Below are 25,750 nucleotides of genomic sequence, written 5' to 3' on the forward strand. Positions count from 1 at the left end.
ATGAGTCAGCTCAAAATAACCCACAATGAGGCTGAAGGTAGAAAAAAAGAAATGCTTACCTTTTTCTCCCTTCTTTTTGTTTTTCACTGTAACAGCAGTGCTGCTGTGAAGGCCTCCATCTAGAGTCTCCAAGTCAAAATTTGCAAGAAGAGGGACAAAGCCAGGAGTAACTGAAATAGAGAGAAGAGAAGCTCACTAGTAACCATCATGGAAAATACCAGTCATGGCCCCCTACCACCACTGGCCTTCAAATGCAGCCAGAAAGACTTCTAAAAGCTGCCCAACACAGTTCGATGTTTGTGAGATGCTACAAAATAAAGCTACATTAATTGGCCTGCCATGAAATTCAGCAAGCTGTCCAAGACACCTTATAGACAGATTACATTAACTGAGTAAGTAAAAAAAAACTCTACTGGTAACAGAGAATCCTTGCAGATGGGAAGCAAAAACATACAGGCCCCCATTTTTGGTATCCCTCTATATTTAATTCCAAGAGCTGATTTGTGATTTAAGGTTTTGCAAAGTGCTGTAAGACAGCTGGCTAGGTCGAGCTGTGGAAGGAGTGTTAGGCCTAGAGTCAGAAAGACTTGAATTCAAGTCCAAACTCAGATACTTCCTAGCCATGTAATCCTAAGCAAGTCACTTAACCACTGTCTGGCTCAATTCCCTCAATGGTAAATGGGGATCATAAGAGCGCCTATCTCACAGGGTTAGGGTAACACTGCTGTGAAGATTAAATGAGATAATATTTGCAAAGCACTTAGCACAGTGCCTAGCACATAGCAGGTGCTTATTAAAACACTTGTTCCCTCCCTGATTCCTCCCTTTACAAATAATACTGCTTTCATTCCATTCTCTCACAACAGCTTCAGGACATAGGTACTACGGGTTCTTATCCCCATTTTACAGAAGAGACCATAAGGCCCAGAGAGGATAAGTGATTCCTTCACTGGTCACACAGCCAGTAAATGGTAGAGATAGGATCAGAACTTAGATGTTTATGACTCTTTAAGGTCAGCATTTCTTTCATCATCCCACACTGGTTCTCCTATTTCAAAGACAGTGAAAGAAATGAAAGCAACATTCTCTAGGAATGATCTATCACTAGCAGGTTCTGTTTCCCAGGAATACAGATATGGGATTATCTAGAATTTTGGTCTAAAGTAGCTTTACAAAAATTATAGAGACCATTGATTAGATATCTTTCATATTAAAGGTGCTGCGCTAAGAGCTAGTGTTACAAAAATTAATAAGGTTGTCATCTCTTCTTCCAAAGACTTTATCATCTAAGCTGGGAGACATAACATTTCCACAAAAAAGTATGACACAAGGTTGAAAAAATGTTCTTTGATATTAGAAATGACTTTCATCAGGGCTTCAGAAGAGAAGAAGGAGAGGAGGATTCATGAAAGAAGGTGACACTTGACATGGGTCCGAAAGGATCTGAACAAGCAGGGTTGAGAAAGCAGGGCCTTCTCAGCAGTAGGCAGGCCTTACACAAATGCCTGGAGCTTGAGGCACACAGGACAAGACTGGGAAGAACTAGTAGTCTAGTTTGGAGAGAATATAGAATGTATATAGAATAAAACAGACAGACTAGAACCTGGTCAAAGAGAGTCCTAGATGCTAGGCTGAAGAATCGTTATTTTATTTAAACAAGGAATCACTGAAGGATTCTTACCAGGCAAATAATATGGTCAGAAGTTGGCATGAGGAAGATTATATTTCTAGCGGATGAGGAAAGAGGTTTGGGAGGCAGGGGCAGATGTGGGGGAAGGGTGAAGAAACTGGAAGCAAGTTGCAGATCATTAGACAATTCCAAATGCCCAGGTGAGAAAGAATATGGGCTCGTCCTGGGTGCTGGCAGTGTACATGAAGATGATGGGATGGATAAAACACATCACAGAGACAAACTTGACATCTTGGTAGCTGATGACTGGAGATGTGAAAGAGTCAAAGATGATTCAGGTTTCAAATCCAAATGACTAGGAAGATGGTGATATCATCAACAAAAACAAGGAAGTTGGGAGGAAAAATAGATTGGGGGAAAGATGGCACAAGTTCCACCTTATAGTTGGTGGCATTTGGGTGGTACAGTGGAAAGAGAACTGGGTTTGAAGTCAGGAACACTGAAGTTCAAATCCAACTTCAGATACTGACTAGCTGTGTGACTCTGGGCAAGTCCCAGGAAGACTGTTGTCTGCCTCAGTTTCGTCAACTGTAAAATGAGAATAGGACCTCTCACAGGGTTGTTAGGGGGAATCAAATGAGAAAATATTTGTAAATCACTGGCCACAGTGTTCGGCACATACTAGGCACTTAACAAATGCTTACTTTCTTCTCTCTATGAGCTCAAGGGCTAAATTTTTTCCAAACTTCTTATCTTCCCCAGCCCCTAGCATAGTGTTTTCTCCATGATGAGTACTTAATATTTGTTGGGAGAATGGAAGAAATGAGGAAAAAAAAGCATAAATTTAAGACTTTAAAAGTTCAGAAAGGAACATGTAAAAACAGAGCAATTTTATCACTATAAATTTAATACTTTCAAAAAACCTGCAAGCAAGTTCATAGTTTCATCTAGGATTCTCTTTTTGTTCTTTTTGTATTAGAGTGTTTGTGTCTAGTAATGATTCACTCTAGGGTCTGGTTAAGAAAGAGTCCCTTCTGTTCACCAAGGCTAATGCTTCAGCATATTTGCTTGATGTCATTCCCTCCTGTCTTCCAGCAGACTGCCCCCACAATTTCTCAATGACCTTCCATTTCACCCCACCTAGTGGTCCTTTCCCTACTATCTACAAACACACCTAAGAATCCTCAATCCCTAAAAAATAATCTTTACCATTCCCCCAAGTTATCATCTTCTCTCTATTCTCCCATTTATAATCAAACTCCTGGAAAAATCTGTCTACTCTTTGCCTTCACTCTCTTTCCTCCTGAGGGCTGCTCCGGCCTGACTCACCTCCCCTCCTCACCCAGGGGAATCCTCCCTGCCCCTCACACACACACCAGCTGCCCTCATAAGTCAACTGCTCAGACAGGACCTGTCTATCTTGGTGCATTTTTTTAAAAAGGAGAAGTGGTGTTGCTAACCCTGTACTAGCCATCTTGAATCGTAATTGAGGTAAAAGGGTGCCTATGCTTGCAGCTGCTGGTTCCCAACTCGCCTCTGGTTTGCTAGCTCTGGTTTGCTAGTCTACAGAATCTGACAGTCAGGAAGCTGCAGCACCATTATCCCCTTGTCTGTGGCCCAGAGCTAGCAGTTTTGGTGAAGTCAGTGGAGCTGGGGAGGTGGTAAGCAGAAGGGGCCCCAAACTGTACTAGCAGCTAGCAGGCAAAGTTACTGACTGATGTTTAGGATTCCAAGCCAAGATTCACTGACACTCAGCATTAAGGAGTTACTAGTAATAGGCCCACAAAGTATGTTTTCTGGGAGAGAGGGGAATTATTCTGTGCTCCTCACCATTCAGTTCCTCAGGAGGAGAAAGTGAGGCTGGTAACATGCACAGCCCTCCTTCACTCAAAACAAAGCCCAGTGCAAGTCATGTCATCATTTCTCTGATGGCACGGTCTTCTTGGAAAACAAGAACACAGACAGACTTGTGAACTCTCTGGAACCTGGCCTGTGACTGCATTACTGCTCTGTTTCTTGATGACTGAGTCTGATGCTCTTTTCTCACTCCTCACCCTTGCTGAGCGCTCTGCAGCGCCGGACACTTCTGACCTTCTAGTCTTCTTGCCTAATCTCTTTGTCTGACCACTCCTCAGACTCCTTTACTGGGTCTTCGTCCAGATTGCTCTCTAATTACAGGTATACCTCAGGCTCTACCCTGGGACCTCTTTTTGTCTGCTTTTCTTCTTTTTATGACCATATCAACATCTATGGACAAATCTGCACATTCAGCTCTTGCTTCTCCTGGGCTCTTCTTCAGCATCACAATATGTCTATCATATTATTTGGAATTAGCCACCTGCAGACATCTCCAAATGAATGTACGCAAATACAGCACTCGTGATCTTTTCCCACAAAAACACTCCTCCTCTGAAGGGTATCACCACGCTTCCAGTCATCTGTGTCTCCAACCTCTGGGACATCTGTGGGGCCTCACTCTCCATCACCCCATATAGCCAACCACCTGTCAAATCTTACCATCTCTACCTCCATAGTGGATCTTGCCTTTGTCCTCCTTTTCCTCTCATACCTTTGTAGAGGCTTTTTCAAAAACTTTTAGCCTCCCCTACTGCAATAACCTCCAAAACTGTCTGTCTGTCTCATCTTTAAACCTTCCTGAGCTGTCTAAATGATTTCCCTAAAATATTTCCCTAATAGATAAATTCCAGTGGCTCCCTGTTACCTCTGGGGTCAAATGAAAGCTCCTGTTTGGCATTTAAATCCCTTCATGATGCAGACCCAATTTACCTTTCCAGCCCTATTCTAGCTTATTCCCTTTACTTTGCTCAGTGGTCTAGTCCAATTGGCTTCCAGTTTCTCCTCATACGTGTAATACTTCCTTTCCCATCTCCGTACCTTGGCACAGGCTGTCCCATGCCCTTCCTCACCATCACTTTGAAGAATCCCAACTCAAGTATCACTTCCTTAATGTCTCCCTGCTACTCACTCCTCCACCCTGCATGAGCTTGTATTGATTTGCATATAGTTTGCCTACACTCATGCATGTGCATGCAGTCTGCTCCAACTGAATGAAAGCTCTTGGAGGACAGGGTCTGTTCCATTTTTGTGTTTGTATTCTCAGCTCCCAGCACAGTGCCTGGCTCATAGTGCTTAATAAATCAAATGCTTGTTGACTAAAGGAGAGGCTGAAGAAATTGTGATACTTGGATATTAGAGAATGTCAGCTGTCAGAAGAAAGGGCAGAAAGGGTCCCCAGGCTAAGAAGTTGCTATTTTTCTCACCTGCCAAATACTTCTCCAGTAGTGTCTGTAACTCTGTGATGTGTCGCAGGCGGATCAGTACTTTTCCCTTCATCTCAGCTGACTTTTGTTGGCAGAAGGCGTTCACAATCTGAAAACGCCCATAAGACATGCTTACCATGAGCTGCATGATAATAATGACTAATAATTATGTGAGTTATTAACATGTGCAAAGCAATTTGCATAATTGATCTCCTTTGAACCTCAGAACTCCATGAAACATGCTCTAGTCATTATTATATTCACTTCATAGATGAGAAAACTGAAGCTCAGAAACAAAGATTCACTTGTCCAAACCAGACCACTAAGGACTGGAGTGGAGATTACAAATCAGGGACCTCTTGACTTCAGGCTCAGCGGCACTTCCACTACACCAAACAGTCTTGGAAAGAATATACACTAAGTGGTCCTTCAAGCGTTTCTTAGCTGTCATTTCTCATGACACGGCAATTTATGTACTTGTTTCATTCCTGCACTATCATCAGCTAGAAAATTCCTGAGGACAAGACTACTCATTTATCTCCTGTATTACTTGGTACAATGACTTACACACTGTAAGAGTAGACTAAAGGTTAAAGTGAATTTGCTTATAAGAAAATGCTATTCAGTAGTACAATTTTGGACCAGTGACCTTCAGATCACCCCAAAAGCAGATTGCTAGGATCACAAGACATAGAGTACGAAGATCATAGGTTAGGCATCAGGAAACAAGGTGTGGTCACTAACTAGCTATTCAGCCTTAGGAAAGTCATTTAATTTCTCTGAGCTTCAAGTTCCTTCATCTGTAAAATGGGGCTAAAAATCTTCTACTGAATCTCAAAGGATTATGACAGCAAATGAGACAATTAATGTCAAGAGACTTGAAAAGTAAGAAATACTATACAAATATGAGATACTATCATTAACAACTGTCAAGAATCTAAGGAATATAAAATGGAAATATTTCCCAGACAGGTGCAAGGAATGGAAGGAGGTTGGGTAGAAGCAAATGTGACAAAGAAAAATGTTACCTCCTGGATGCAAGGCTACAAGTACAAATAGACTTATTAAACACTTTCTGGACTTGCTACTGGGGAAGTACAAAGTTTAGAGAAGATCAGTCTTGCCTCTAGGACCTCTTTCCTCCGCCTCAGTGGTATGTGCATACCTCTCGGAACCAGTTAATAACCAAGAACAAGAGTGAGCATCTAAAGGAACGCTCCTGCACAGAGAGAGAGCCCATCTTCTCTCCAAGATCCAGGTCAGTGATGTATAAAGGGCAATCTGAAAGACAAGAAAAAAAATCTTTCCTTTCCTTCAATTCAAACTAAAAGGTTCAGATTTGGCTACCTTCAGGAGTTGATCCTACTTTGTACTTGCTACCTTTCCTAATACTTGTAAAGGATTCCTTCATGGATAATAACATTACTTCCCTTACATCTCAAGAATAACTCTCTTTTCCACAGCAAGGTGGCCTTGTCATCATGCACTTAGATGTAGCCTCCCCTGCAATTTACCAAAAAGATAAACAAAGATTACAGAAAAATGGGTCCCAAAGCTTTCTTTCATACCTAACAGACCATCAATTTCCTCCAAATCTCCATGTTGCTTCTCCACACAAAGCCTCAATAACCGGAAATAGGGTGACAGGCACACTGGAGACACTAACCTAGAAAAAAGAGCAAAGGCTTCTAAGCTTCATTTTACAATTTTAATTCTAAATTATAATTAAGGAAGCCCAGACACCAGTAACAAGGATTTTTGCCAGAGGAAGCCAATGAATATTAGGGACTGAAGACTAGGTAAAGAGGATGTCCTCAGCAAATAATTTGCTGCTCTCACTGAAGGTAGGGGGTGTGCAGGCAGTGAAGCTGACAAAGGCAGGTTCAAAGGGAAAAGGGAAAGGAACAGGTAAGCGCTGGCAAAAGAAAACTGCCTATCATAGTATTTACTGCTAAGTGAGAGGGACATACAGTCTCCTGGACAAGGAACAAGGAAGTGTCCCCATTTCTTCTGTCCTTTCCACTGCGACTAGTCCAGGTGAACCATTTCTGCTCAAGTGTCTGAGACCCCAAAAAATTGAGGGCTCGCCAGTGGACATTTAAAACATAGACACTTTGGAAAAAAAAAAGAAACTTCACTGACTTTTGGTCTTGGTCCCGAGAAGTCATTACACCCATATCGTTCCCAAGATCGTGATGCAAGAGAATTGGTAGAAGGTTGATGGCGATTCCATCCTGACTCTCATCTTCATCCAGGCCATACACAGCTTTTACTGGGAAGGGATAATCACTGCAGAGAAAAGAACCATTTCATGTTCCCTGGAACAAGTTGTAGCTGAGGTTGTAGGGAAGTATTACACCAAGTTAATGAGACAACCTTAATCTGTTTTGGAAGAAGGAAATGACACAGAAACAGCTGTCTGATCAAGGGGAAACAGACACCACTGTGGGACACTCTTGCTACTTAAGACGGCAGCTCTGGGAATGGAAGGGTCTTTCAATTTAGAAGAATACAATCATGCTATTGATTTTAAGAAGATGTTTGAAAAACCTTGCATGCCAGATTAAATGCCAGATGTTTGACATTTATTAATTCAAGGGAAAGAAATACCTAATGAAGGGAAGAAAATTTCACAAGAAAATGGAACCAAACTAGGGGATAGAGAACACTTACCTAACCTTTGGAAGAGCAGAGAGGTCCACTACAAATGCATCCTGGAAATCATTACATATAGTCTGTTCAATCCACTCCTTCAAAAGACAAAGAAGGTTTGGGCAAGAGGCCAACAGCAGAAACAGCAGAGTTGAGGATTAGTCCTTCCCAAAGAGCTCAGACAGACCTCATAGCATGTTCCTTTCCTTTTCTGTCCCTTTCCACTGCCCTCCCCCTAACCTCCTGGTCAGCAAGGATCATCTAAAGTACCCACAGCTACAGAGCCAACCTCATGCATCACTTGATTGAAGTGATTCAGAACACTTGGTCATACCAGGGTCTTTGGAGGCAATTTTCCTTTTGCAATCAGGTTGGCAAATTCATCATAATACAGTGCAGAAGCCTGGGGAGACTGTTCACTGCAAGAGTGCACCAGTTGTAATAAAGAGGTCATCTATGGAAGTAGGAAAAGAATAAAATCTACCTATGAGCACGTGTTAAAAAACAACAACTGTAACAAGCAAACAACTACTCCCCCCATTCCCCCACCCTCATCTATCCTCCCTGACCAAGCCCCTGATTCAAGTCCTCCCAGTAAGGCCCTGTGGGAGCCCTTCAGTCGCACTTCCTTTCTTGCTCTGGTCAAGAGTTTGTTTCATTCAGCACAAGCCAATCCCAAAGTGCTGCTAAGTGACTGAATCACAGATCAAGAGCTGGAAAGAACCTCAGAAATCATCAGGTTCAACCCTTTCATTTCAAAGATGGCTCAGAGATGAAGTGACTGCCTGAAGTCACACAGGTACTAAGTGTCAGAGACTATGTTTAAACCCAAGTTTCCTGACTCCAGAGCCTCTGGATAAGGCCTTCTCATGCACCTTTGGAGTCATGCTGACCACTCATCTCCATCCCCCTGTATCAGCCACACTTGTAAAACTCCTTGTTCCCTCACCTCTGGCAATCACAGAAAAGAAATGCACTTTTCCAAGGTCGCTGTGATAGTAGGCAAATCAATGGAAATCCATGCACTTGGGAAACTTAGGTGAATAGAACCCACTCTTCCCTCCTTTCCTAACTTAGTTGTGAGGGAACCATTAAGCACCTACTTATAGCTTGTTACAAGCAAAGGGGCCACTTACCTGTTTGTAGCGCTCACTGCTCAGTTTTCCATCTGATGTTGGGTCAGAAGCATCACTTTGGAAAACAGTAAATAATCTCAGTCCTTGTTTTTCCAAGTAGTTAAACAAACATCCATTAAGTACCTTCTATATTCTACTAATCAGTGGTAGGAAACCTGCAGTGTGGCCTTTTGACTGAGTCCAAGTTTTACAGAACAAATCCTTTTATCAAGGGGATTTATTCTGTGAAGTCTGGATTGAGTTAAAGGGCCATACTTTAGGATCTAGAGGATCACACCCCTAAGATCTTGTTCTGACCCTCTCTGGGCAGGGGGGGTTTAGCAATGGATATGTGCTGTTGTTTGAGGACCAATTAGACTAGGTAAGTTTAGACAGACAAATCATAAGCAGAATGCTCTCACTTTTTTCAGCCACAGACTGTCTATTAAAGAGCTACCTTGATGGAGGCAACACCAACATTAGTAACATTATATGTGTCCTGAAGATATTTTATGACTGTTGGTAGTTACAGTGGATACAATGATTTTTAACAAAAAGGATAGAATTTCTAACCTCAGACCTTACAGTCCAGTGAGGGGGTCAGATGTAAGAAAAATAACAATGACACAAGTTGGAATGGAATCAAACAGAGGAGCCCAAGAGGTCTGTAGTGAGAATTGTCATTGTTAGCTGGGAAGAAATGGCAGCCAAGCTAAGCCTCAAAGAAGAGAAAGGATTGGAGCAGGCAGTGATGTACGAGTGTTCTGGTTTAGACAAGGGAGATGACATGGGCAAATGCAGAGAGGTTAGAGAAGAAAAGAAAAGATAAAGACTGGTTTGCTGCAAAATTCATTTTGGCTGGCAAGTAAAATATATGATGGCAAACTGTATGAAAAAAGGCTAAAAAATTAGGTCTGAGTCAGATTTTGGAGGATCTTCAATGCCATGGTAAAGTGTCTATATTTTACTTGGAAGGCAACAGGAAAGCCACATTGAGTTTTAAAGCCAGGGAGTCAGCTGTGGTCAGACCATGTCACAGGATGATTATTTTGGTAAAGGTGTTAAGGATGGTGTGGAGATATGGAAAATATACAGAGAAATCAATTAAGAGGTAATTCTAACAGTTGAGATCTAATCAAGGCCTGCGCTAGGGCAGCTGCAACAGGAATGGAAAGAAACACATTGTGCAGATAGAACCGGCAGAACTTAAGAGCTTGTTAGATATGAGAGTGAGGAAATGATCCCAAGTGACCCCAGGGTAATGAACCACACTGTTGGGGAAGTTAAAAGCAGTAAAGATTTTGGCAGGAAGACAATGAACTCAGTTGTACAAATGTGATGCAGAACATTCTGCCATGAATGAGTCAATGGGGCCAGTTTTCCCTGAGAGGGATAAAGGCACAGGGAAGGGCTCATGGGGGTTGTACTCAATATGGACTGCAGCACTGAAAATCCTTATCAAGAGAAGTTCACCAATGTAAATAATTCTTAACCAAAGAATATTATGAAGAGCAAATAAAAGAACTATTACTTCTGTAGCTCTTGAAAGTTTACAAAATGCTTTCCTCATGCTATGCTGTATATAGGCTGCACTATTACAAATATTCCCTCTTACACATGAGAATGTGAGGGGAGTGATTACGTGACTTCTTCTCAGTCACAGGGCTCATAAATGGCTGCACCAAGTCTTAAATGCAGGTCCAATGCTCTTTCCACTACGTCCTGAAAATATCTGGAGCACCTTAGAAACACCCTGACAAAGCAGTTCCAAAAAGTCACCCCACCCAAGCTCAACAATCCCTTCACTGTCATTTGGGACAGATCAGAATCTGGAAACTCAACTTTACAAATAGAGCATTAATGGAGCAACAGCCACAATGTCCCAGACAAGACGAAACAGTGTTACAAAAATGTCTGTTCTCATTATTCTGGTCAGTATTGAGAAAAGCAGAGGTGAGATGCTGGGAAAAGAACAGCAGAATGTGAAAGGTTGTTGAGCTGTGAAAATATTTTAGGGACCTCAGGCCCAGTCAATCTCTAGAATAACTACAGAATTCCTGTCCTATACACAGCAGCTCCCAAGTTTGAATCTCTAATTCATGAAGCATTTTGGTTAAACTGGAGTTCACTGTTTGGTTTTATAAATTCATTTAATAAAAGAAGGGGAGGACAAGCAGCTGCCGATTGATTTCCTTCCTTTTGTGCATAGGTCAAGGCCTCCCCAAGGGTAATTTTTCTCTAAAGCAAACAATTGGTGTTATTTTTATTGTACCATGAACATGTTTATAAAAGCTACAACTAGTAACAAATTCTTGTTTGTTTAACAAGTAAAACAAACTGAACTTTTTCTTTTACTTGTGAAAGCAGTGACATCTGTCACTGACAGTCTGTGCAAAAATGAAACAAGAGTTAGACTGCATTATTATCACTGTTTGTAGTATTTTAGAGGAATGATACTACCTAGCCTGCCTAAAAACAGAAGGGTGGACCTGATGATCTCAAGGTCCTCACTAATTCTATGATCCTATGACTATAAGGCCAATTTCTAACCTATAACTTTGGGAAGCACAAATTCAGCCAGCTCTTACCTGTCTGCTGCCATACTACCCACCATGGTGATGGCACCAATAATCCCAATCAGTTTGTACTTGAACACAGTACTGGAAAGCTGCTTTCGGATCACCAGGTACATATCATCCTACAAAGGATACAGAAAAATAAGGAAAGAAGTTGTTAGTTATCCTTAATAAGCTATTAACATGTTTTCCAACTAGTCTATAAGTGAACATGGAAAACTAAAGTTACTTCTTCATTTGTATGTAGAGGCATCAGGGATATATATATATATATATATATATATATATACATATATATATATATATATATATATAAACCCAAACATATGATTTTTCTAAAGAAAATTACCTATCAGTCTATTTCATGTTCTTGGAATCTATGTTGCTATAATTTAACAGAAAGGATCATGTGGCCTGATGGAATCTGCAGCATTCAGGACCAGACCTAAGGAAAGCACACTGGAATTCTCTCCTTATGCCATTCATCTTTGTACTTTTTTCTTGATCGTAAACTTACGTCTTCCCTATGTGGTTTCTTCGGATTCCCCAGGCTCCTCAAAGTATTTTGAGGAGCTCGGGGAAAGACAGCATGGTCATGGGAACCATACTTGACTTCTGCTTAATGCATCACTCCCAGCTTCTCTCTCAACATGACAACTCTTACATAGTTCCTGTATGATGTGCAATGTAGAAATGTTCCTTATTCCTAAAGGCTCAAAATCACTGCTCTAAATAAACACATGAGAAGATTTGTCTGCTTGTTTATTGGGATCTGTCTGCTATGTAAAAACAAAAAGTATTTAAAAAATAGAAAAATTTAAATTAAAAAAAAAAAACAAAACAACAACAACCCCTAAAATCTAAGTGAGAAAGCCTCATGCCAGGGGAAAAGACAGGAATGTATACCTTCTGACTGAGCACTACACAGGTTGTCCTTAGCCTTAAGAGACATGCCTTCAGAGAAATACTTAAGAAAATATAAGGTATAAAATCTTACCAGGAAATCCTATTCACTATTCTACAAATAGCAGTACTGAAAAACACTATAGTAGAAATACAATTAAACTGTTTGTTATTCAAAGTTAAATTCCACAGTAACTTCCATATAAATGCATGAACTGATCCCAGGAATTTTAGATTCCAATACAATCTGCTCATCCACTTCAACATTTATTAATTCAACAAATATTTATCAAGTACCTATTAGGTAACAAACGTTAAGCACTGTGGAGGTGCTATTGACATAGAGTCTTTGACCTCACTGGGCTTACACAGGGAAACTTTCCTGATATGCAGAAAAATAGAGAAAACATGAACAAATAATTTTAAAAGGCAGAACTAGAAGCATTCAAATACAAATAAGACTAAGGAATGGTAAGAAAGGTAAGAGGGGAACCATTAGAGAGCAGTGTCACGAAACCCAGAAAGGAGTGGACAATGGTGTCTAATCCAGCACATAGGTTGAGAAAGGATGAGGACCAAGAAAAGTACATCAGATTGGCAGTTAAGAGATGATTGCTAACTTTGGAGAGGGTATTTTTGGTTGAATGAGGCTGGTGGTTAGATTGCAAAGGGCTGAGGAGTGCTTGAGAGGAAGGGAGTAGAGACAGTATGTAGAGACAACTTTTTCAAAGAATTTAACTGATAAATGGAGGAGAGATAGAGGATGAGCTTTTTCTCACCATGGTGCCTCTTACCTGAATGTGGCTACTGTCTTCATGTCCCCTGCTAAATGCCAGTGTACTAAGAATATAGAACAGTTTTCGTATTTGAGAAGGCGTCAAATTATCCAGGTAATCCAGAATGCCCTGTGAAGGAGAAAAACCAATCATCAGACCATGAGGTATAGGGATTAACACTTTTTAGAGACCAAGGTGGATCAACTGCCTAGAAAAGGTATAGTAGAAAAATCCTGGATTTGGAGTCAGAGCTGCATTTTTATTCTAGCTCTGTTACTACCTATTTGTCCTTTGGCAAGTCACTTCCACTCTCTGGACCTCAATTTGCTCATCTGTGAAAGGAAGGATTTGGACTGTATCATTTCAAAATCTTAATAGCCAATAGTTAAATACACACATAGATGTGTATATACATGTGTGCGTGTGAAAATGCACATTGTGTTCATAACACAATGCAAGAAGCTCATTATAACAGCTGATGTTACAAATTTCATCTCAGACAATGACTTGTAAGTGAGGATTTAACTGGAGACCTCAGGCTATTCATTTATCACTTCAATAACCAAGAGGAAAAACCATTGACTCTCATAGTAAATTAAGTAGCCTCTAATCCTTGTCCCTACCAGCTCAGCTCACAGTTCAGTCTACTGCTGTTCTGAAAAGGCTTATTCTCCTGTTGCTTCATGCATATGCTCTGCCTCCCCAAGAAGATCATGGAATCATAGCTCAAGAGGTGGGAGAGAACTCTATGACTTGACTAAGGTCACACAGGCAGTAAGCAGCAGCTGCCACTCCAACTCAGGTCTTGAGACTCCAAATCCAGAGCTGTTTCCACACATATCACTGCCTCCCTCAATCATAAACACTTACCCCTAATATTTAACAGCTGTGTGACTATAGTCTGCACACATGAAGAGGCACTAAAAAATGCATTTAAACTAATACATCCTCTCAAAGAGTTCCAGGGCTGAGAAATATTCCAGTACTCAGTGGAGAGAAAAGCACCTTTACGAAGACAGCATAGAATCTCACAGCAGACAGATTAAGAACCACCAGCTCGGAGAGCACCTCTAGAGCAATATCTACTTCAGCGTCATTCCCGCTGCAGACGTGGGTCACTAAAGCGCCAATCACTTCCTGCCAGGAGAAAACCAATTAAGAAAAGGTGAAACAAAAAAATATGGTTCAGTGATGCTGTGCCTGGCTCTTCTCCAGCTTACATATTTTCTTACCCTTCTGCCCCTGGCAAACTCTGTACCTAGTGTTTCTCAGTGCTAGCCACATTCCCTTTAGAATTATAGGGATATAAGTGTGCTCATAACCACCACATCTCTTAACTCATTCTCTTTACTTTTGACTAGACATGACACTGTGGCCACATCACTTCCCTCCCTCTCTTTCAGTTTTCTTCTCTGTAAAAAAGGAGGTCTGACTCAGTGATCTTGAAACATGCTTCCCAGGGCTAGAATCCCTTGTTCCACATTTCTGGTGAGAAGCTTTGTGGTCTAGTGGACGGTGAACTGACCTTGGAGTCAAGATGATATGGATTCTGGTGCCAACCCTATCTGAACAACTCATTTAACCTTCCACTACTCTGGAAATTCTCCAGATCTCTATATCACATCATAGTGAAGGTTCACAGAAGCTCCTCACCAGGTCCGCCATGTACTAATGACAACCACACGTCTGTTCCACAGTTTTTCATACGTTTATATGTATGTGCACGTTTATATTTACACCTTGTTTATTTGCACACACATTATTACAGCAGCGCTTATGATTTCTTCATGGACCTTCAGTTCCATCTCCGTGGAATCCAGGTCCTTTCCCTTTTCTAATCCAAGGTGGGAGGTAAGGGTGGGAGGCAACGAATGCTGAATTCATGGCAAGCAGAAGTGTACAGTACTCTTAAAAGCTCATGAAGAGGAGGTGACACAGAAATTTAGGCAATCAGCTAAAGTAGGGATTTTCCTAGGTTGTCATCTGTAGCAATTCCCCACACAGAACAGGTTAGAATCATGTTCCAACAAATGTAAGTGAAGACAATGCTGCAGAGACAGCTTTCCTCAGGTCTGAAGATCTGTCTACATCTAAGTGGTCTAAATCACTCCTATAGCAGACTTCTGGTGATTTTTGTTTGTTTTACTTCCCTCTCACCTCTCTATTTAGATTGATTAAATACTCAAGTTGGAGGAGTCCTTATCAATCTTCAAGCCCAATATTTGATTAGCTAGGTGGTACAGTAGATAAAGTATTGGGCTTAGAGTCAGGAAGACCTGAGCTCAGATCCTACCTTCGGAAACTTACTAGTCCTGCGAACCCTGGGAAAATCACTGAAGTTCTATGGAACAAATTTACTAAGTTTTAGTTAGGTGATGCAAAGGATAGAGTGCTTGACTTGGAGTAAGAAATCCTGAATTTGAATCCTGTCAGACACTTACTAGCAAGTCACTTAACCTCTCTTCTGCTCAGTTTTCTCACCTGTAGAATGAGGAGGTTAGACTTGACGGTTTCTGAGGATGCTGTCAGCTCTAACTCTATGACATCATGATCCTATGACCCTCATTTTACAGATGAGAAAACTGAGGCCCAGAAAAATGGAGTGTCTTGCCTCTGTCATACAAGAAATGAGTCACAGAGCTTATGGGCACTGGGACTCTCTTCCTGGGCTGATTACCTTTCCAACATACACAGTATGATTTGCCCAGCACCCTTTTCATAATCTCTCCCTAAAGAGCTACAGTTGCTACCACTTTAACTTCATGGTTCATGTTCATGGAAAGGAGTTTTGGAAAGAGTTTCTTATCCTGAGATCCATGATAAATGGATAAATTTTTTAAAATGATAACTATATTTTAATATAATTGGTTTTCTTTGTAATCTTATGCTTTTAAGAATATTATTCTGAGAGGGGGTCCAGAAGCCCAGACCACAAAAAGGAGAAGAACCCTGGTCTTGGAGCTCATTCTTAACTTGCTAGCACACCCTTATGTTTTCTTCAAGAAAACAGCTCCAGGATCAATACACAACTAGATTATTTTTAGTTAAATTGTGAAATGATGCCTCTCTCTTTATCACACTCAAACCTAAAATTATTTAATGATCCCTGCTATATGGAGTCCAACTGAAAACAACAACCATACTAAAGTTCAGAAATTAACTGATGGTTGTCATTGCAGCCAAGCCAAGAAATGCTACAACCAAACTAATCAACCCAAATGCTAAGTTTGAATCATAATTTTTGTAAATAGCAAAAAAAGAAAAAGAAAAGAAACAAGCTACCCATTTACAACTCTATCATTTGCCCACAGCTCCCCAGTGTGCTCCAGAATACCTGTTGATAGTATGTGTCAAATGACATAAAGGCATATTTGTAAAGAAGGCTGCCAAAGGAGATCACACCCTGGTCGGTGGAGTGCAGCATACTCTGAGCCAGTGACAGAATGGATGGAAAGACATCTCTGAGAACCTGAAAGACAGATAGCCAATGGGACAGGGAAGAGACATTCAACTTTTTGGAACTGAAAAATAGTTAACATAGGGCTTCAAGGTTTATGAAGTGCTTTAATATAAACTATCCGCTTTGATGGTTACAATAACCCTGTGAGGTAGATTAAGTATTAGTAACATTATCCTCTTTTTTTAGATGAAGAAAATGAAACGGAAAGAGACTGTCCAAGAGTAGGAAGATAGAAGTGGGTGGGTTGGGGCTCAACTCTGACTAACTCAAGACTAGTACAATTTTTATGACATCAGATTGCTTAATTTGCCATTTCTGGGCTTTTCTCCTCATCTCTCCTCTGGACCCCAGACACTGCCTGTTCTTTACCATTAGGAGGCTAAGTTCTGCCTGAAGATTTAAAGTGAGACCAAATCACCTTAGGTGACAAACTTCATAAAGCTGCTTTTGCCTGAAAAGGACCAGGAGAGGACAGCTGATTTTCTTTTGACTAGGGAGCTAGATGGTGATTGGTGGATACCTACCTCCCAAGGTTGTAAAGAAATTTTAAAGCCCTTTGTAAATGTGATTTATTGTCATACTATATAAATAAACAACTTCTAAGTCAAGCTTCATCATTTTTATCAAAAATATTTACTAAATACCCAAAAGGATATATGGTAAACTACCTTGGACAATATACAAAAAAAACTTAACAGGAAGTTCCGGGCTCTCTAAGAGTTCATAAACTATGACAGAACAGTATAGTGACAAGCAAGGGGAGGGAAAACAAATGCAAGCACAGATTAGTGCAAAAACATAAAGTTGAACCAAAATATTCCTGCAGCCAAAAAAGCCTGGAAGGCCCAAATCAACAGCCTAGTCAGAATTTCTAGGAAGCATTGTTAATTTCATTTCCAAGGCTGGCAAAACACTCATCAATACTTAGAAAACTCAGTAAATATTTAATGCTGGAGAGATCTTGAAAAGATAGGCACACCTGCACACTATTTAAACTATAAATGAGTACAACTAGCCTCAAAAAAATTTGGAATAATGCTTTAAAAATAATTAAAATATCCACACTCTCTGACCCAGAAGTGCCACTGCTAGGTATATATGCCAAAGGGGTCAAAGAAAGAAAGTTCTCACATACACCAAAATATTCACAGCATTACTGTTTGTGGGAACAAAGAAACAGGAACTGGATTCTGTGGTACAGAAATACACTGGGATACTACAGGGTCATATGAAATTATCAAAATGATGAATTCAGAGAAGTACCAATCAATAAGCATTTATTAAGCACTTACTATGTTCCAGGTATTACTGTGTTAGGTGTGAGGGATACAAAGAAAGAAATAAAAATAGCCATTGCAAGGAGAAGACAGGTCCATATAAAAGTATGTACTGAATAAATACAAGGTGGATTAGGGAGGGCAGGTACTAGCAACTGTGGGAGATCAGGAAAGGCTTCCTGTATAAAGTAGGGCTGGCGGTGAATCCTGAAGGAAGGGATTCTAGAAAAAGAGGGGAGGATGCAGAGCCTTCCAAACATGGGGGATGGTCAGCACAAAGTTGTGGAGATGAAAGGAAGTCTGGGTAGAATGCAAAATGTGGAAAGAGGGGTGGGAGGTGGAGGCTGGTTAGTTTTGGTTGAACTTCTCTTTTCCTTGTTTTACTCTTTTTTGAAAGGGAAGGCTCCCTGGACAGGGGCAGAATAGGGACGTGGCATGATCTGATAGGTGTTTTAAGAATATTATCAATTTGGTAGCTGTTTGGAGAAGATTAGGAAAAGGAGATTAGAGGCAAAGAGATCATATGAAAAGGCTCTTGCAATAACCTAGATGAGAAAAGATGGGATGCTGAACTAGGGTCGAAACTGAACGAAGAGGTGAGCACAGATGCAAGAAATGTGGTAGGAGAGGTTCAACCTGACTTGGCACCTGACTGGATATGGGGGTGAGAGAGAAGGAACGGAGAGTCAAAGGTGATTCCAGGGTCATAAACCTGGGTCACAGGAAAAATGATCAACAGAAATAGACAAGTTTATGATCCAACCATTCTGGAGAGCAATTTGAAACTATGCCCAAAGGGTCATAAAACTGTACATAGCTTTTGACTCAGCAATACCACTTCTAGGGCTGTATCCCAAAGAGATCATAAAAATGGGAAAAGGACCCACATGTACAAAATTTTTAGAGCAGCTCTTTTTGTGGTGGCAAAGAACTGGAAACTGAAGGAATGCCCATCAACTGGAAATTGGCTGAACAAGTTGTGGTATATGAATGTAATGGAATACTATTGTGCTATAGGAAAAAATGAGAAGGTAGACTTCAGAAAAACCTGGAAAGAACTATACGAACTGATGGTGAGTGAAATGATTCAGAACCAGGAGAACACTACACAGTAATAGCCACAATGTGCAACAATTAACTCTGATACAGACTTGGCTCTTAGCAATGCAAGGATATGAGACAATTCAGGGGGTGGAGTCAAGATGGCAGAGTAGAAGCAGGGACCTGCTCTAGAGCTCTCCCCCCAGACTCCTCAAAAAACCTGTAAAAAATGACTCTAAACAAATTCTAGAACAGCAGAAGCCACAAAATGACAGACCGAAACAGATTTTCAGCCCAAGACAATCTGGAAGGTAGACAGAAAGGGTCTATCACTGAGCTGGGAGCAGAACACAGTTTGGCATAGGCACAGATAGAGCTGAAACAGACCTTAGGGGACTGAGTCACTGGCAGCTGCTGTGGTTTTCAGACTTCTCAACCCACAAACACCAAAGACAGCTTTGAAGGTCAGTGGGAAAGGTCTCTCCCCTGGCTGAGAGGGGAACGTGGTCCAGTTCTAGCACTAGCCCTAACCCTAGCCCCAGCCCGACCCCAGCCAAAGTGGACCCTCCATTTAATAAAGACCTCAAAAGTCAAATAATTGGCTGGAAAAATAAGCAAAGAGGGGATAAAGAAACAGACTATAGATTCTCACTTTCTCGGTGAAGAGGTATTTTCTTACATCATTGGTGATGAGGAGGATCAAAACATACAACCAGAAGAAGACAACAAAGCCAAAGCTCCTTCATCCAAAGTCTCCAAGAAAAATATGAATTGGTTTCAGGCCATGGAAGAGCTCAAAAAAGATTTTGAAAATCAAGTAAGAGAAGTAGAGGACGCAGAGGAAAAGAACTGAGAGTGATGCAAGAAAATCATGAAAAATGAGTCAATAACTTGCTAAAGGAAATCCAAAAAAATGCAGAAGAAAATAACAGCTTTAAAATTAGACTAACCAAATGACAAAAGAGGTCCAAAAAGCTAATGAGGAAAAAAATGTGTTAAAAAGTAGAATGGGCCAAATAGAAAAAGAGGTACAAAAGCTCACTGAAGTAAATAATTCCTTCAAAACTAGAATGGAGCAAATGGAAGCTAATGGCTTTATGAGAAATTAAGAAATTATAAAACAAAACCAAAAGAAGGAAAAAATAGAAGACAATGTGATGTATCTCATTGGAAAAAGAACTGACCTGGAAAATGGATTCAGGAGAGATAATTTAAAAATTACTGGACCACCTGAAAGTCTAGACATCACCTTTCAAGAAATTATCAAGGAAAACTGCCCTGATATTCTAGAACAAGATGGCATAATACAAATGGAAAGAATCCACTGATCACCTCCTAAACAAGATTCCCAGGTCAAGAAGAAAATATTACAAGCAGCCAGAAAGAAATAATTCAAGTATTGTAGGAACACAAGATTTAGTAGCTTCTACATTAAGGGACTGAAAGGGTTGGAATATGATATTCCAGAGGTCAAAGGAGATAGGATTAAAACCAAGAATCACCTACCTAACAAAACTTCAGGGGAAAAAAGGGAACTTCAATGAAATAGAGGACTTTCAAGCATTCTTGTTGAAAAAAACCTGAGCTGAATAGAAAATTTGACTTTCAAATACAAGAATCAAGAAAAGCATGAAAAGGTAAACAGGAAAGAGAAAACATAAGGGACTTATTAAAGTTGAATTGTTTATATTCCTACATGGAAAGATAATAATTGTAACTCATGAGACCTTCCTCAATGTTAGGATAGTTAGAAGGAATATGTGTGTGTGTGTGTGTGTGTGTGTGTGTGTGTGCATGTGTGTGTGTGTACACATATATTTAGAGAGAGGACACAGGTGAGCTGAATGTGAAGGGATGATATCTAAAAAAGAAAATTAAGTGTAGAGAGGAATGCAGTGGGAGAAAGAGAAAGGGAGAAGTATAATATAGTAAATCATCTCACATAAATGAGGCAAAGAAAGATATTTTACAATGGAGAAGAAGGGGAAAATGAGAGGGAATAAGTGAGCCTTACTTTCATCAGATTTGGCTTCAGGATAGAATAACACACATACTCAGTTGGGTATGGAAGTTTATCTTACCCTACAGGAAAGCAAGGAGGAAGGGTATAAGAGAGAAGGAATAATGCAAAGGATGGCAGATTGGAGGAAGTGGTAATTGGAAGCAAACACTTTGGTAGAGGGACAGGTCAAAGGAAAGAATAGAATAAATAGAGGGTGGGACAAGATAGAGTCTATTACAACAAGACTGTTATGGAAATGTTTTGCATGACCATACATGTATAACCTATATGAAATTATTTGCCTTCTCAATGAAGGTGGATGGGGAGGGGTAAAGGGAGAGAATGTGGAGCTCAAAGCTTTAAAAATGAATGTTAAAAATTGTTCTTACATGCAACTAGGAAATAAGATATTTAGGCAATGGGGTAAAGAAATCTATCTTGCCCTAAAGGACAATAGAAGGGAAGGGGATGGGGGCTGGGGCGATTGAAGGGAAGGCAGATGGGAGGAAAGGGTAATCAGAATACACGCTGTCCTGGGGTGGGGGAAGGAGGGAGATGGGGAAAATATTTGAAATTCAAAAATTTGTGAAAGGGAATGCTGAAAACTGAAAATAAATACATTTTTAAAAAAACACAATTCCAAAACACTCATGGTAGAAAATGCTATCCACATCCAGAGAAAGAACTATGGAGTCTGAATGCAGATCGAAGCATACTATTTGCTCTCTTTTTTGTTGTTGTTTCTTCTCTCTTTGGTTCTAATTCTTCTTTACAACATGACTAATGTGAAAAGATGCTTAATATGAATGTATGTGTTTAGCCAATATCAGATTGCATGCCATCTTGGGGCAAGGAGAGAAAATTTAGAGCTCAAAATCTTATGGAAGTGAATGCTGAAAACTAAACATTAATTAATTTTTTTTTTTTTAAAAGAAACAGACAAGCTTAGAGGGATAGATTAGGGAGAGAAATATCCTTTTATCTCAGACACACTCAGCCTGACTTCTCTATAACAGACTTACTGGTAGAAATGTCTAGTAGATAGTTAGGGACAAGTAAATTAGCGTTCAGGAGAAAGATTGAGACTAGATACATAGATATCTACAGACAGAGATAATGAACCCAAGGAGTTGACAAGATTACTACAAGAATAGAGTAAAATGGAAGAGGATTCAGGACAAAGCCTTGAGGGACACTTCCACTTTTAGCGTACAAGAATAATGATCCAGCAAAAGAGATAAAGTTGTCCAACAAGTAGGAAGAGAACCAAGGAGAATGGTGTGACATAAGCCAAAGGAGACAAGAGTTTCTAGGAAAGAAAGGGGTGGTCCACAGGACAAAGCTTTGAGGATGTCAAACAAAACAAAGCCAGAACAAGGGCAGATTAAGCAGATAAAGATCCTTATGGGGGGAGGATGATTTCAATTTACTGGTGGGATCAGAAGGCAGACTGTAAGTAACTGAAATGTGAGTGGGATGAGAGGAAGCAGAAGTAGTAAGTGCAAGCAACTTTTTCTAGGAGTTCGGCTGGGAAAAGAAGAGATAAAGGATCATGCACTAGATATTGCTCTAAGTGTCTGAGCTGCGGCTGGATTGATAGGATGCACCTCTCACTATTACCAGTATGACCTCCAAAGTCCAACCTCCAAGGTCTTTGAAACTTACCAATATGTACGTGGAGAATGTGCTCTGAAGCAGCTGCTCGGAGATATATCCTGACTGGACCTTGTTTCTCAGTACCCTCTCAATGCACTTCTTGCTCTGAGTGTTTACACTATAGATGATCAGAAGCATCAGCAGGTCAAGCACCTTCCACAAGGAAAATGACAGTGAGATGAGCCAAGTGCAAAAGGCCAACCAAACAGTTAAGCTCGAAGCAAGCCCAAAGAGCCACTTGGGGGACACCTTGAGGAGTCAGCAGAGGAGACAAAATGATCCCACAAGTAGCGAGAGGCAGAATGGAGTTCTGGTTCTTTGGAAAGAGCCAGATTTTCCAAAACCAGAGCAGGATTGGGTTCAGTTCAATTAGCTGTCTGACAGTGGAAGGAAATTTTAGTCCTGCCTTGTGAGATGTTCATTATTAGTGAAATAAAAGAATGGAGAGTATGGGGATGGGCAATGTGTGAGAATAAAGCTTAGAGAGATGTCAGTTAAATAGGCAGTTTCTCCATTTCGTGCTTTCTTACCAGTGAAGACCAGGTCTTGGAGTGCATTAGGAAGATTCATTTAGAATTTACAAGTTTTCCTTTTTGGTCAGTCAAGGTCCATTATAATTACAATGAACAAAAGAACAGGGGCATACTATCTGAGAGGTTCCACTACCGGATGATCTGACATCACCAATAAAGGTACCTAGAGTCACTCCAGAGCGAACACAAGCCTCAAAGAATGACCATGTTTCTAAGAAAGGCTCAAACCCCAAGTGTACATGATTAGGGAATTATGGTACATAAAGGTCACCTTGTGGTCAGACACAGAATCAATGTTTTCAATTGCCTAGAGAGAGAATAGAAACAAAAGAGCATTTTAGAAGTAGAATGTAGCATTTTATTTTATTTCAGCATTCCCTCATAATCAGAGCTGACATGTTTAGATGGCACCTTGAATTGTTATTTACTTCTCTAAGCACAGGTCCTCTCTCCTCAACTAGATTGTAAAGGGTGCTGGACCACAACTAGGAGCCCCAAGTACAAGTCAAGGGTCTGACCCTTCTTAGTGGAGGGACTCTAGGTAAATCACTAAGCCTGTTGCCACACTCATATAAAGGTGATAATAATATACAATTTACCTCACAGTACATCCTAAGGAGTTCTACCAATGTAAGTCATCTCTCCAGTGAGCTATTTCAAGTCTTCTTAGGGCAGGAAAAAGGTTTTACACTTTTGTGTATGCTTAGAGTCTAACACAGCTCCCAGCATCCAGTAGGTACACAAAAAGTATCTACTGATGATAAAATGAAACTCAATGCACAGAAAATAACTTTTCTTCCTGACTCACTTTTGCAACCAAAGGAAGTTAACTGTCCACCCAGTCATTAAATCTTTAAGTTGTATTTCTTTCTGTAATACTTCTTTCTTAGGACTAAAGAAAGCTACCACTTCTTTCACAATACTTATAAAGTTAGTGCCATTTTCCGATTACACTTTATTCATCTTATTTTCAATTTCCAGTCTACATGTGGCCTACAGAAATCTCTGGAAGGCAGAAAGACACTTAAATATGATGGTTAAAAAGAAGTTAGTTTCTCTGGTACATTTCCTTCTAAATTAATATAATCACTAGCCTTCACATAAACAGAGGGATCAATTTGTCTGGATCTTTCCCATGCATCCTTGCATCAGGCATCACTTAACTGAAAAAAAGCTAAAGTGAGCAGGGAAAGTGGTTGCAAAACCCAAAAGGCTCACTTGCCTTGATGAGGATCCAACCCATGATCCTAGTGGTCTCTGTAGTAACATGGCCTAAACAACTAAACTAACCAACCACAAAGGTCTAGTTGGAGGAGTGGGCAAGTACCTTAATCCATGCTTCTGAAATGGCTCTCTCATATCGAACAGCTGACTTGATCACATCAAAGAGGAGAGAAACACAGTCCTGATTGCTGTTTTCTTGATTTCCAGAACTATAAGCAGAGAAATAAAACCATGTCTATCTATGTCCATGAACCAGAAGTGTTACTCTCTACCAAGCTGTGGCCAGGCTGCTTTCCAGAGACTTGCTGGCTAAGTGCTTTGCCTTCCAAACACCACTCAGGACAGTGACTTTTCTGATGGCCAAAAGGGAAGCTTTGTTGCTTGGGCAGAAAACCAAGAGACCAGGAGAAAGCGGTGTCAAGGACTACTATACCTCACATGACCTTTGTTTTTCAACTTGCTTTGGGAAGTTTGCATCTGAGGTGGCAAAATACAGTATTCTAGATCCAACTTTTTCCGAAGCTCAGAAATCACCTGCAGAAAGCAAAGGATTCCTGGTGTGTTCTAATCATTTCCAACAGATAAGCTCAAACCACCAAAATGATAACTGACTTTCTTTTAAATTTTAAAAGCGATACCAACTTTTTTAAATATAAAAGATTGATAATAATGAGGTGCTATAGCCTTGAAAATGCTGTGTTTGACATTCTATAAGACCTTGACTGACTAATTAGACTGGAGATGGGGGGGGGGGGGTGACAGGGAATGGGAGGACAACAAATTCATGGAAAGATAAGCAGGTTTTATTCTGGTTCTTTGAGTATGAGTAAAAACTACTTTATGGTTTTCTGTTTCTCTTCCATTTCATAATAAAAACTCCCTCAAGACTGAACCCAAATCTATATACGACACAGTGTTTAGCACCATTCTAGGTAGCTGATGAATAAATAATACCAAAGTACCTCTAATGCATCTGTGACTGTGACCGCATGAAGAATGAACTTGATTATCACAGGTAAATTGTCCAGTGTCACAGCTGACAGTTTCGCCATCACTAAATGGCGCACCTAAAATGGAAAATAAGACTGCTTTAGTCTCTTAAATTCAACACTCAGACCTGTGAAACGGTGAAAAAAATTTCTTAGTGCCTTGCTCTTCCCACATGTAAAGTGGGGAGGAAAACACCTGACTCTTAATTGAAATCTCAAAGAAACTGAATGCTAAAAAGATAATTACTAAAGACACATAATACATATAATGCTATTATTATCTTCTCAGATTTTGAAGCCTGAATTTTCCATAGTCAGAAGGGGAGGTGGGAAATGCATGGGAATTCATTCTTTCTATGTACAGTATTACATAAAGTTCAGGCATTTAGAATCTACTACAACAACAAAACCCATCTTCTCTGCCCTAATCTGAGTATCTAACAAAGCAGACCATTGGTCTACTATAGCTTAATTTACAGTCCATCTCTAAAACAATCAAGTTTCTATTTGCCTCATCTGTCCTAAAAGAAGAGTAACAAGGTAATGTACTTTCAAAATACAATTTTCACTACAGTGACTCTCTTAAAAAGCATTTGTTCCTAAGCTCAAAAGGCTACAAAAATGTTCATACCCTT

The 25,750-nt window shown here is 40.2% G+C and overlaps 1 protein-coding gene across 2 annotated transcripts in view; it reads right to left on the bottom strand.

Moving 5' to 3' along the window:
* Positions 1 to 25,750, bottom strand: part of FANCD2 (FA complementation group D2) — a 64,325-nt gene that overhangs the window by 23,616 nt on the left and 14,959 nt on the right. For both annotated transcript variants that reach the window (XR_011964708.1, XM_072598513.1), the window contains exons 11-27: positions 25,089 to 25,193; positions 24,560 to 24,660; positions 24,230 to 24,335; positions 23,174 to 23,209; positions 22,379 to 22,522; positions 16,268 to 16,402; positions 13,939 to 14,070; positions 12,952 to 13,062; positions 11,267 to 11,376; positions 8,700 to 8,754; positions 7,898 to 8,017; positions 7,585 to 7,661; positions 7,054 to 7,200; positions 6,480 to 6,577; positions 6,077 to 6,192; positions 4,912 to 5,020; positions 60 to 170 (exon numbers count right to left, since the gene is read on the bottom strand). Coding sequence is in view for 1 of the 2 variants with exons in the window: in XM_072598513.1 (XP_072454614.1) it covers positions 60 to 170; positions 4,912 to 5,020; positions 6,077 to 6,192; positions 6,480 to 6,577; positions 7,054 to 7,200; positions 7,585 to 7,661; positions 7,898 to 8,017; positions 8,700 to 8,754; positions 11,267 to 11,376; positions 12,952 to 13,062; positions 13,939 to 14,070; positions 16,268 to 16,402; positions 22,379 to 22,522; positions 23,174 to 23,209; positions 24,230 to 24,335; positions 24,560 to 24,660; positions 25,089 to 25,193 (1,813 nt within the window). In the remaining variant the exon portion in view is untranslated. The remainder of the gene's footprint in view (positions 1 to 59; positions 171 to 4,911; positions 5,021 to 6,076; positions 6,193 to 6,479; positions 6,578 to 7,053; positions 7,201 to 7,584; positions 7,662 to 7,897; positions 8,018 to 8,699; positions 8,755 to 11,266; positions 11,377 to 12,951; positions 13,063 to 13,938; positions 14,071 to 16,267; positions 16,403 to 22,378; positions 22,523 to 23,173; positions 23,210 to 24,229; positions 24,336 to 24,559; positions 24,661 to 25,088; positions 25,194 to 25,750) is intronic.

Source organism: Notamacropus eugenii, chromosome 3 (assembly GCF_028372415.1).
Source record: "Notamacropus eugenii isolate mMacEug1 chromosome 3, mMacEug1.pri_v2, whole genome shotgun sequence".
In the NCBI taxonomy this organism is placed as follows: Eukaryota; Metazoa; Chordata; class Mammalia; order Diprotodontia; family Macropodidae; genus Notamacropus; species Notamacropus eugenii.